Raw genomic sequence first — 12,948 nt, forward strand, 5'->3', positions numbered from 1 at the left:
CAGTCGCAAGAAATCCAATACTGCCGCAGTGATCCCATTCATTTCTATCGGATCACCGCTATCAAATCTGGTACTGTATCTATCCAGCCTAGATGGCAGGCATTTAGTACTAGTAATGTAGAACTCTGCTATATAGATGACTGAGAAAAATACCACCTGCCCAGAAGTGAGTGCGCCCGTAAATGACCTCTGGAGGCAATGTTTGGGGTTGACATACTTCCTGATTCCCTCAAAGGTCCTTCAGCGTCCTGAATTATAACAGATATTTCTTACTATTTCCTGATTTAGTGTTTAATATGCAAGTCCATATTTAGAGTTGTCTATACACCCAGTTTCTGCTGTAACCCCCCCCCCCCCTCCATGGGATCTCTGATTTATAAATATCCACTTTATCTCCATTTAGTGTTGATTTCCCCAGAGTCACCAGCATGGCTTCTCTATATGTATCAACTGCCTGCAAACTACTACTATATCTGCTACATTGGTTTTTCTGTATATTGTCCTTATTTATCATGATATTGATCTCCTGCAATAAGTTATGAAAATAATAAACTCTCCCTCCACATATGAAAACAGAAGCGTACACCACACTAAACTTCACCACTCCATGCCATTGTAAATAGATTTCTACTATTCTACTAATCAAACTGATTGGATTCCTGTCTTTAAATAAAATAAGATGGAGGACAAGAGAAAGCTGGGAAATTTATAGTATTGAAGCATCCCTATGGTTAACATGACTGCCCGCATCATCAGGTCACTGAGGCTAATTTCATAGTACCATCTAGAATGACAAATATGCAACAACAGGGGACATCTGGATGGGGTAATCACTTTTTTTTTTAGCACTGCTGCAGATTCTCATATTGTATCTGGTTCTGCTAGTGTAATTACTATATTACATGTGTAGTTGTTACTAAGTATATGGAAGATATATAATATACATTATAGTTTCTATCGTGTGTATATATACACTATCTATGAAACTATATATAGCAGTGCTAGCAAAGAAATGAATAGGGTTGCAGCACGACTCGCACGTTTTCAGTGACCGTGACGAACGTAAATTCAAAAGATTTGAGAATGAATAAGCTTACGCAGGGTAAGTGAATAAATAAATTTACTAAGTGTGATCAAATATAAGATAACAGACAAATCACATACAGAATAATAAAAAGTAAATAAACATCACTAGCTTAAATATGCAGTATGGGGTAGGACTCTGGTCGGCAATGCTATAACACATGGCTGTCTGCCACGTTATAACACATAAACGACACCCCAGGGTGTACAAGAGATAGCGCAAATCAATACTTACATCCTACCTAGGATGAAGTTCCAAGTGAAGTCCCCCCTAATTGTCGATGCACAGCACATTTATTCCCATCAGCTTCTCCTCCAGTGTGCATCACACATGTCTCTGAGATCACTCAGGAATGTAGCCTTATCAGCACAATGGGGGGTGGGTACTACATTACAAGGAATTACAAGTAATATCCTTACACAGAATACTAAAAGTAATATAAAAGAGACAAAATTAAAGGGGACAGAACCAATCAACACTTACAATACAGTCACCCCAGAATCCCAAAAATTCTACCAGTGTTGAATTTTTTTGTTATTCTGGAGTCACGTTTGAAGCACATATGTGAGTCGCACTGTAACCCTATTCATTTCTATGCTAGCACTACCACCCTGTAATCCAATTGCGATCCTTGGGCATGACAGTTGTCGCACGACCAAGATCACTGTGTAGCCGAACTCTTAGTAAGAGAAAGCTAGGAATTAGGTTCTTATATGCTGTGTGCAGTGGTTGGGAGTTAGTCTCCACCATGTCTGTGGGAAATCTAGCATACAGATGAGATATCTGCTACAAAATACTAGGTACAAGTCATGTCGTGGCCAGAAATAGTGTTATTCCTCATGTACACACACTGTACCTTTTGATTCATGCAAGGTTTGTTAAAAGGTTAGGTATGTTTTAAAGTGTCTCCAATGAGGGTTATCGCTTTTAAGGTACCTGTTACACACATACAATGATTAGATCATCTTACAAAATTAGGAACATAAATGCAAGAAACAAGACTGATATTACTAGAAATCTAGATCTCTTTATTTACAGACCACTAATAAAAAAGGATAGATTCTAATATTTTACAATGGAACATCGGTCATACATTATATCCTGTCGTTATATAGATAAACATTCACATAATCAACAATATTGATGAGTCCGCAATCTGGAGCTGCGGTGTGGAACGGAGGCACGGAACCCCACGGAAGCACTAAGGAGTGCTTCTATGGTGTTTCTGTCCGTGCCTCCGCACCGAAAAAAATAGAACATGTTCTATTTTTTTGCAGTGCGGATCACGGACCCATTAAAGTTGACCAGTGAAAGAAATCAAGGAATGCTTTCACTCGGAGTCATCAAACCTTGATATCAGGTCTAGAAGTGATAAATCTATATTTATTTTATGATTTTTGTCCTACTAAAAATAATCTACATTTTTCATACCAGCCCCTGGAGCTGAATCGTTTTATAATTGTGTCTCAATAAAAATGAATTATAGCTACTGAGTTATTCAATGAAATCCATCTGTATTGCTCCACCTGCTGTTTTACTTTTCTCTAAACTTCTCTGTCTACCTCAGTGAGGCGGACACACATGCTCAGTTTTCCCCTTTAACTGCCAGCAGCTGCAGTAAGAGGATATGCCACCTGAGAAAGGACACGCCAACTGAGTTGTTAGCTTGAAATAAATCTAGGAGAGCAATTAGAACAATGAATGGGGAGCTGGTTCGAGCTTTGTTAGAGATTGTTATGTACTACATGCAGTATGATTTTCATTTGTTTACATTATTTATGAGAGAACCCCTTTAAATCTAAAATTTTTACCTGTCCCTATGACCAATAGTAAAATACAGTTCCTGAAATCTTAAGTTATTTAGGAATGATCACACAGAAAAACAAAACTGTGAACAGATACGTGTATGTACAAAAGTCCAAAAAGTTTTTACTAAAATACCTAATATTGAAAAACAAAAATATATATCATTTTCATTGGTACACACAACAAATATCTCAACACATAAAGCCTCCAATGAGGCTAAGGCTTCTTCTCACTAGTCTCTCGTCTTGTGACTCTGGTATATATCATTAGTTGATTAAAAAGCTGTGAATGTATATTTGTCTTTCAATCCAGTCCACAAAATGTGACACGTTACTGTAGACTCCTGGTCCTAGAACTTTGGAAAAACACACAGATCCCCAAGATGTTAGACCATACAATGTCCATTGTCCCTTTGACTGTTCACACACAAGGGGTCCTCCACTGTCTCCCTGAAAGAACACAGATTGGTGGGTTTAGCACTAAATAAGCCAAAGCAAATCCTTAAACCTATATCATTTCACTAAATGGAAGGTAGTATCATTTTTAACACTTATGTCTGTGTATCTATAATGTATCTGGTCTCCAACAGATGAGCCTTGTACACACTAAAGTACTTTTTATGAATGCCCTTGTGTTCCCACTGATTGTAACTGGTCCGCTATCAGTTGAAACACATGTAGTACTGAATTGGTGTTAAATAGGGACCAGCTATATAGGGGGATCCTTGTCAAGATGGATGCTCTGAGGGGTAGTGTAGGGAGTGATTATTAAGATTATGGGATGAATTTATTATGAGGGAAATATTGTCTGTTTTAGTGTACTTTATGCCACATTTATCAAATATCAAATCCTTAAACCTAACACTTTTGTCTAAAAAAGCTACTCCAGTTTTCCTACACCACACTGCTACTTGAGTGAGATTTGTGACTTTTTTTTTTAGACTTTTTTAAAAAAAAAAGTCTCAATGATAAATAGCTGACCACGACTACTTCCACACCCATATCTCAAAACTGGAGTAAGTGCTATAAAAAGGAAAAGAGTTGCAGAATTGTTGTACAAGTAAGTTAGAAAAGTCACAAAAGCCCAATTTTGTGCCTTTTGATGCCAGAATTCTGGAGTAAAAGCATTATAAATCAGGGTCTAAGCCTTTTTTCAGTTTAACGACACTGATAGTAGCAGATTACCTTCTGAACTAATATATTTTCCTATGAACTTCCTCATACATGTGGCTGCCACCCTTCTCACCTATCCCATGACACTTACAAAGCTACTTATTATATATTGGCACCCTATACCAAATCCAGTAGATTGAAATTATATGTATACTATATTTGTGATTTACCAATATATAGTGGTGGCCAAAATGTTGGGCACTTTTTGAAATTTTCATGTTTTGCAACTTTGTATGTTTACCGAAAATTGTATGCTTCCCAAAATTCAAATGTGTAGATTATTTGGTGCTGAATTCAATACAGAAAAAACCCAGAACTGAAATATCTGTAGTCTACAAAACACAGGTGGGATTGAGGTAAGCAGCGGATTGAATTGCAAACTACCAACCACAATCCTTGTTCTGGAGACAATAAAATGTCAATATCTGTGGTACAGTATATTATGTTTCAAATAGGGATACGTCAGATTTGATATTTGTTCTGTAGAACGAAAAACAGTTATCTGTGTAATTGAAGGGCAATTGAAGATTGGGTGACCATTTTCAGTATTTAGTCAAATTTCAAGTGTAGATAAAAAAAATAGAATGCTACCAAAGAAAAGAGTGGACACCCACAAAAAGGAGCAGGGTTGTCTTATTGTCTGATTTTGGTCTTTCCTGTGCTGAATTTTCTAGGGAAGTTGGTAGGACTCTGGAGCGCTAAAGTTGTGTTTACCTTATAAGTAAACTAAGCCACTAAAAAAGGGCACAAAATCTGCTGAGGAAAGAAGACTAAATTGGCTGTGTCTCAAGGACAGAAGTGTTTCATGTGAGGCCACAACTTATGTTTTTGTCAGTTCAAGAATTAATTCATGTAAAATATTAGATTATTCATTCGCATTTAGGGAAACATCATATTTTTTGTACGTATGCAAAATTGCAAAACATGGAAATTTCAAAAAGTGTACACTCATAGACAAAATTGGTGGTAACCTTCCATTAAAGATAGACAAATTCACAATGGTCACTAAAATAATTCAAAACTGACAAAAGTAATAATAAATAAAAATTACTGAAAATCAAGTAATGAAAATCAGACATTGCTTTTGAATTGTGGCTCACAGAATAATTTATAAAACAAAGTAATGGAACTGGCCTGGACACAAATAATGGTACCCTTAACTTAATATTTTGTTGTGCAACCTTTTGATGCAATCACTACAATCAATTTCTGTAACTCTCAATGAGACTTCTACACCTGTCCACAGCTATTTTGCCCTACTCCATTGTGAGCAAACTGCTCCAGCTGTCCCAGATTTGAAAGGTGCCTTATCCAGACTGCATATTTCAACTCCTTCCACAGATGTTGGATAGCATTTAGATCAGGGCTCATAGAAGTCCACTTGAGAATAGTCCAAGACAAGTCTTTTTTAACTGAGTGTTTTTGGTCATTATTCTGTCTGAGGACCTGCGACTGAGACAAAGTTTTCTGACACCGGGCATTTCACTCTAGAATGCCTTGATAGTTTTGAGATTTCATTGTACCCTGCGCAGATTTAAGGCACCCTGTGCCAGATTCATAGACACAGCCTCAAAACATAACCAAGCCTCCTTCATGTTACACAGAAGGTACAATGTTCTTTTCTTTGTATGCTTCATGTTTGCATCTATGAACATAGAGCTGATGTAACATGCCAAAAAACTCTAGTTTTGTGTAATCTGTCCAAAGAATATTCTCCCAGAAGCTTTGTGGCTTGTCAATCTGCATTTTGACAAATTCCAGTCTCCCTTTTTTATGATTTGCTTTCAACAGTGGTTTCCTCCTCCGTCATCTTCCATTAAGTCTACTTTGGCTAAGACAGTGACAAATGGTACAATCTGACACTGATGTACCTTGACTTTGGAGTTCAACTCTAATCTCTTCGGAAGTTGTTCTGGGCTCTTCATTTACCGTTCGTATTATACTGCTCTTTGATTTGTCATCAATTTTCCTTTTGCAGCCACGTCCTGGGAGGTTGGCTAAAGTTCCATAGACCTTTAACTTCTGAACAATATGTGCAATTGTAGTAACAAGTAGTGTTGAGTGCAAATATTTGAATTACGAATTTTAATCGCAAATATCGGCACTTCAAGAATTTGCAAATATTTCGAATATAGTGCTATATATTTGTTTTTTTAATTATTCAGAATTTTTTCCTCTGAACACGTGATTCCTCCCTGCTTCTTGCTTGTGGGCCAATGAGTCATGGAAAAAAATGACAAATATTTTTTTAAAAAACTAATATATAGCACTATTGCTATATATTAGTTTTTTTTTTATATTCTTCAATGACGAAAATTCTAAAAAACAAGTATATAGAAATAATGCTATATACTTGTCAAGCAACTTAAGCAGGGAGAAATCATAACTTCAGATGGAAAAAAATGACGAATATTCTAAAAAATAAATATATAGCTCTATATCTATAGTGCTATATATTAGTTTTTGACCCACGCCTGTATTGATAGCGTAATATTTGCCTATTACGCGATCATTACCTTGCCGATTTTTTTTGTAAAAAAAAAAGAATGCAGAATATAACAAATATAAAAATTCGCGAATATTCTACAAAATATTCGTGAAATATCACAAATTCGAATATGACCCCTGCTGCTCATCACTAAGTAACAAGAACACCAAGTTGTTTGGAGATGGCCTTAGAGCCTTTACCTTTAACATGTTTGTCTATAATGGTCTTTCTAATCTCCTGAGCCAACTCTCTCCTTAACTTTCTTTGGGGTATGTTCAGCTTGGTACACACCATGTTTCCAAACAGCACAATGACTATTTTTCAGCCTGTCAATAGGCATACTGACTAACTTTGAAAACACTTGAACTTTCTCTATGAATAAAACTTAGTTTAGGGTACCATAATTTTTGTCCAAGTTAGTCTTATTAATACTATATAGGGGGCACAATGTGGGCATTACCATTGTTTGGGGCTAGAACTTGGGCATAACTATTGTGTGGGGGCACAAAAGGTGAATACACTGAAGAGCAAAAGGGTAACAATGTTTAGAAATTTTGACTTTCAGGCTCCATATGTCACCATCCACTACAGCTTTGAACATATGACTACTAGAGTTGAGCGAACACCTGGATGTTCGGGTTCGAGAAGTTCGGCCGAACATCCCGGAAATGTTCGGGTTCGGGATCCGAACCCGATCCGAACTTCGTCCCAAACCCGAACCCCATTGAAGTCAATGGGGACCCGAACTTTTCGGCACTAAAAAGGCTGTAAAACAGCCCAAGAAAGAGCTAGAGGGCTGCAAAAGGCAGCAACATGTAGGTAAATCCCCTGCAAACAAATGTGGATAGGGAAATGAATTAAATTAAAAATTAAATAAATAAAAATTAACCAAAATCAATTGGAGAGAGGTTCCATAGCAGAGAATCTGGCTTCCCGTCACCCACCACTGGAACAGTCCATTCTCAGATATTTAGGCCCCGGCACCCAGGCAGAGGAGAGAGGTCCCGTAACAGAGAATCTGTCTTCATGTCAGCAGAGAATTAGTCTGCATGTCATAGCAGAGAATGAGGCTTCACGTCAGCCACCACTGCAACAGTCCATTGGCATATATTTAGGCCCAGCACACACACAGGCAGAGGAGAGAGGTCCCGTAACAGAGAATCTGGCTTCATGTCAGCAGAGAATCAGTCTGCATGTCATAGCAGAGAATGAGGCTTCACGTCAGCCACCACTGCAACAGTCCATTGGCATATATTTAGGCCCAGCACACACACAGGCAGAGGAGAGAGGTCCCGTAACAGAGGATCTGGCTTCATGTCAGCAGAGAATCAGTCTGCATGTCATAGCAGAGAATCAGGCTTCACGTCAGCCACCACTGCAACAGTCCATTGTCATAAATTTAGGCCCAGCACCCAGGCAGAGGAGAGAGGTCCCGTAACAGACAATCTGGCTTCATGTCAGCAGAGAATTAGTCTGCATGTCATAGCAGAGAATGAGGCTTCACGTCAGCCACCACTGCAACAGTCCATTGGCATATATTTAGGCCTAGCACACAGGCAGAGGAGAGAGGTCCCGTAACAGACAATCTGGCTTCATGTCAGCAGAGAATCAGTCTGCATGTCATAGCAGAGAATGAGGCTTCACGTCACCCACCACTGCAACAGTCCATTGGCATATATTTAGGCCTAGCACACAGGCAGAGCAGAGAGGTCCCGTAACAGACAATCTGGCTTCATGACAGCAGAGAATCAGTCTGCATGTCATAGCAGAGAATGAGGCTTCACGTCACCCACCACTGCAACAGTCCATTGGCATATATTTAGGCCTAGCACACAGGCAGAGCAGAGAGGTCCCGTAACAGACAATCTGGCTTCATGTCAGCAGAGAATCAGTCTGCATGTCATAGCAGAGAATGAGGCTTCACGTCACCCACCACTGCAACAGTCCATTGGCATATATTTAGGCCTAGCACACAGGCAGAGCAGAGAGGTCCCGTAACAGACAATCTGGCTTCATGACAGCAGAGAATCAGTCTGCATGTCATAGCAGAGAATGAGGCTTCACGTCAGCCACCACTGCAACAGTCCATTGGCATATATTTAGGCCCAGCACACACACAGGCAGAGGAGAGAGGTCCCGTAACAGAGAATCTGTCTTCATGTCAGCAGAGAATTAGTCTGCATGTCATAGCAGAGAATCAGGCTTCACGTCACCCACCACTGCAACAGTCCATTGGCATATATTTAGGCCCAGCACCCAGGCAGAGGAGGGAGGTCCCGTAACAGAGAATCTGTCTTCATGTCAGCAGAGAATTAGTCTGCATGTCATAGCAGAGAATGAGGCTTCACGTCAGCCACCACTGCAACAGTCCATTGGCATATATTTAGGCCCAGCACACACACAGGCAGAGGAGAGAGGTCCCGTAACAGAGAATCTGTCTTCATGTCAGCAGAGAATTAGTCTGCATGTCATAGCAGAGAATGAGGCTTCACGTCAGCCACCACTGCAACAGTCCATTGGCATATATTTAGGCCCAGCACACACACAGGCAGAGGAGAGAGGTCCCGTAACAGACAATCTGGCTTCATGTCAGCAGAGAATCAGTCTGCATGTCATAGCAGAGAATGAGGCTTCACGTCAGCCACCACTGCAACAGTCCATTGTCATAAATTTAGGCCCAGCACCCAGGCAGAGGAGGGAGGTCCCGTAACAGACAATCTGGCTTCATGTCAGCAGAGAATTAGTCTGCATGTCATAGCAGAGAATCAGGCTTCATGTCAGCCACCACTGCAACAGTCCATTGGCATATATTTAGGCCCCGGCACCCAGACAGAGGACAGGTTCATTCAACTTTGGGTAGCATCGCAATATAATGGTAAAATGAAAATAAAAATAGGATTGAATGAGGAAGTGCCCTGGAGTCCAATAATATATGGTTATGGGGAGGTAGTTAATGTCTAATCTGGACAAGGGACGGACAGGTCCTGTGGGATCCATGCCTGGTTCATTTTTATGAACGTCAGCTTGTCCACATTGGCTGTAGACAGGCGGCTGCGTTTGTCTGTAATGACGCCCCCTGCCGTGCTGAATACACGTTCAGACAAAACGCTGGCTGCCGGGCAGGCCAGCACCTCCAAGGCATAAAAGGCTAGCTCTGGCCACGTGGACAATTTAGAGACCCAGAAGTTGAATGGGGCCGAACCATCAGTCAGTACGTGGAGGGGTGTGCACACGTACTGTTCCACCATGTTAGTGAAATGTTGCCTCCTGCTAACACGTTGCGTATCAGGTGGTGGTGCAGTTAGCTGTGGCGTGTTGACAAAAGTTTTCCACATCTCTGCCATGCTAACCCTGCCCTCAGAGGAGCTGGCCGTGACACAGCTGCCTTGGCGACCTCTTGCTCCTCCTCTGCCTTGGCCTTGGGCTTCCACTTGTTCCCCTGTGACATTTGGGAATGCTCTCAGTAGCGCGTCTACCAACGTGCGCTTGTACTCGCGCATCTTCCTATCACGCTCCAGTGCAGGAAGTAAGGTGGGCACATTGTCTTTGTAGCGTGGATCCAGCAGGGTGGCAACCCAGTAGTCCGCACAGGTTAAAATGTGGGCAACTCTGCTGTCGTTGCGCAGGCACTGCAGCATGTAGTCGCTCATGTGTGCCAGGCTGCCCAGGGATAAGGACAAGCTGTCCTCTGTGGGAGGCGTATCGTCATCGTCCTGCCTTTCCCCCCAGCCACGCACCAGTGATGGGCCCGAGCTGCGTTGGGTGCCACCCCGCTGTGACCATGCTTCATCCTCATCCTCCTCCACCTCCTCCTCATCCTCGTCCTCCTCGTCCTCCAGTAGTGGGCCCTGGCTGGCCACATTTGTACCTGGCCTCTGCTGTTGCCAAAAACCTCCCTCTGAGTCACTTCGAAGAGACTGGCCTGAAAGTGCTAAAAATGACCCCTCTTCCTCCTCCTCCTCCTCCTCCTCCTGGGCCACCTCCTCTTCCATCATCGCCCTAAGTGTTTTCTCAAGGAGACATAGAAGTGGTATTGTAACGCTGATAACGGTGTCATCGCCACTGGCCATGTTGGTGGAGTACTCGAAACAGCGCAACAGGGCACACAGGTCTCGCATGGAGGCCCAGTCATTGGTGGTGAAGTGGTGCTGTTCTGTAGTGCGACTGACCCGTGCGTGCTGCAGCTGAAACTCCACTATGGCCTGCTGCTGCTCGCACAGTCTGTCCAGCATGTGCAAGGTGGAGTTCCACCTGGTGGGCACGTCGCATATGAGGCGGTGAGCGGGAAGGCCGAAGTTACGCTGTAGCGCAGACAGGCGAGCAGCAGCAGGATGTGAACGCCGGAAGCGCGAACAGACGGCCCGCACTTTATGCAGCAGCTCTGACATGTCGGGGTAGTTGTGAATGAACTTCTGCACCACCAAATTCAGCACATGCGCCAAGCAAGGGATGTGCGTCAAATTGGCTAGTCCCAGAGCTGCAACGAGATTTCGCCCATTATCACACACCACCAGGCCGGGCTTGAGGCTCACCGGCAGCAACCACTCGTCGGTCTGTTGTTCTATACCCCGCCACAACTCCTGTGCGGTGTGGGGCCTGTCCCCCAAACATATGAGTTTCAGAATGGCCTGCTGACGTTTACCCCGGGCTGTGCTGAAGTTGGTGGTGAAGGTGTGTGGCTGACTGGATGAGCAGGTGGAAGAAGAGGAGGAGGAAGCCGAGAAGGAGGAGGTGGCAACAGGAGGCAAAGAATGTTGCCCTGCGATCCTTGGCGGCGGAAGGACGTGCGCCAAACAGCTCTCCGCCTGGGGCCCAGCTGCCACTACATTTACCCAGTGTGCAGTTAGGGAGATATAGCGTCCCTGGCCGTGCTTACTGGTCCACGTATCTGTGGTTAGGTGGACCTTGCCACAGATGGCGTTGCGCAGTGCACACTTGATTTTATCGGATACTTGGTTGTGCAGGGAAGGCACGGCTCTCTTGGAGAAGTAGTGCCGGCTGGGAACAACATACTGTGGGACAGCAAGCGACATGAGCTGTTTGAAGCTGTCTGTGTCCACCAGCCTAAATGACAGCATTTCATAGGCCAGTAGTTTAGAAATGCTGGCATTCAGGGCCAGGGATCGAGGGTGGCTAGGTGGGAATTTACGCTTTCTATCAAATGTTTGTGAGATGGAGAGCTGAACGCTGGCGTGTGACATGGTTGAGACGCTTGGTGACGGAGGTGGTGGTGGTGGTGTTGGTGGTACATCCCCTGTTTGCTGGGCGGCAGGTGCCAACGTTCCTCCAGAGGCGGAGGAAGAGGCCGAGGCGGCAGCAGCAGAATAGGCCGAGGCGGCAGCAGCAGAAGAGGTAGCAGGGGGAGCCTGAGTGACTTCCTTGGTTTTAAGGTGTTTACTCCACTGCAGTTCATGCTTTGCATGCAGGTGCCTGGTCATGCAGGTTGTGCTCAGGTTCAGAACGTTAATGCCTCGCTTCAGGCTCTGATGGCACAGCGTGCAAACCACTCGGGTCTTGTCGTCAGCACATTGTTTGAAGAAGTGCCATGCCAGGGAACTCCTTGAAGCTGCCTTTGGGGTGCTCGGTCCCAGATGGCGGCGGTCAGTAGCAGGCGGAGTCTCTTGGCGGCGGGTGTTCTGCTTTTGCCCACTGCTCCCTCTTTTGCTACGCTGTTGGCTCGGTCTCACCACTGCCTCTTCCTCCGAACTGTGAAAGTCAGTGGCACGACCTTCATTCCATGTGGGGTCTAGGACCTCATCGTCCCCTGCATCGTCTTCCACCCAGTCTTGATCCCTGACCTCCTGTTCAGTCTGCACACTGCAGAAAGACGCAGCAGTTGGCACCTGTGTTTCGTCATCATCAGAGACATGCTGAGGTGGTATTCCCATGTCCTCATCATCAGGAAACATAAGTGGTTGTGCGTCAGTGCATTCTATGTCTTTCACCGCTGGGGAAGGGCTAGGTGGATGCCCTTGGGAAACCCTGCCAGCGGAGTCTTCAAACAGCATAAGAGACTGCTGCATAACTTGAGGCTGAGACAGTTTCCCTGGTATGCATGGGGGTGATGTGACAGACTGATGGGGTTGGTTTTCAGGCGCCATCTGTGCGCTTTCTGCAGAAGACTGGGTGGGAGATAATGTGAACGTGCTGGATCCACTGTCGGCCACCCAATTGACTAATGCCTGTACCTGCTCAGGCCTTACCATCCTTAGAACGGCATTGGGCCCCACCATATATCGCTGTAAATTCTGGCGGCTACTGGGACCTGAGGTAGTTGGTACACTAGGACGTGTGGATGTGGCAGAACGGCCACGTCCTCTCCCAGCACCAGAGGGTCCACTAACACCACCACGACCATGTCCACGTCCGCGTCCCTTACTAGATGTTTTTCTCATTGT

General features: G+C 43.9%; 1 protein-coding gene across 1 annotated transcript in view; it reads right to left on the reverse strand.

Moving 5' to 3' along the window:
* Positions 1–2,091: 2,091 nt before the first annotated feature.
* Positions 2,092–12,948, reverse strand: part of CORIN (corin, serine peptidase) — a 521,382-nt gene continuing 510,525 nt past the window's right edge. Inside the window, exon 23 of the mRNA XM_044298842.1 lies at positions 2,092–3,339. Coding sequence (XP_044154777.1) covers positions 3,157–3,339 — 183 coding nt within the window. The 3' untranslated portion in view covers positions 2,092–3,156. The remainder of the gene's footprint in view (positions 3,340–12,948) is intronic.

Source organism: Bufo gargarizans, chromosome 1, assembly GCF_014858855.1.
Source record: "Bufo gargarizans isolate SCDJY-AF-19 chromosome 1, ASM1485885v1, whole genome shotgun sequence".
NCBI classification, from domain to species: domain Eukaryota; kingdom Metazoa; phylum Chordata; class Amphibia; order Anura; family Bufonidae; genus Bufo; species Bufo gargarizans.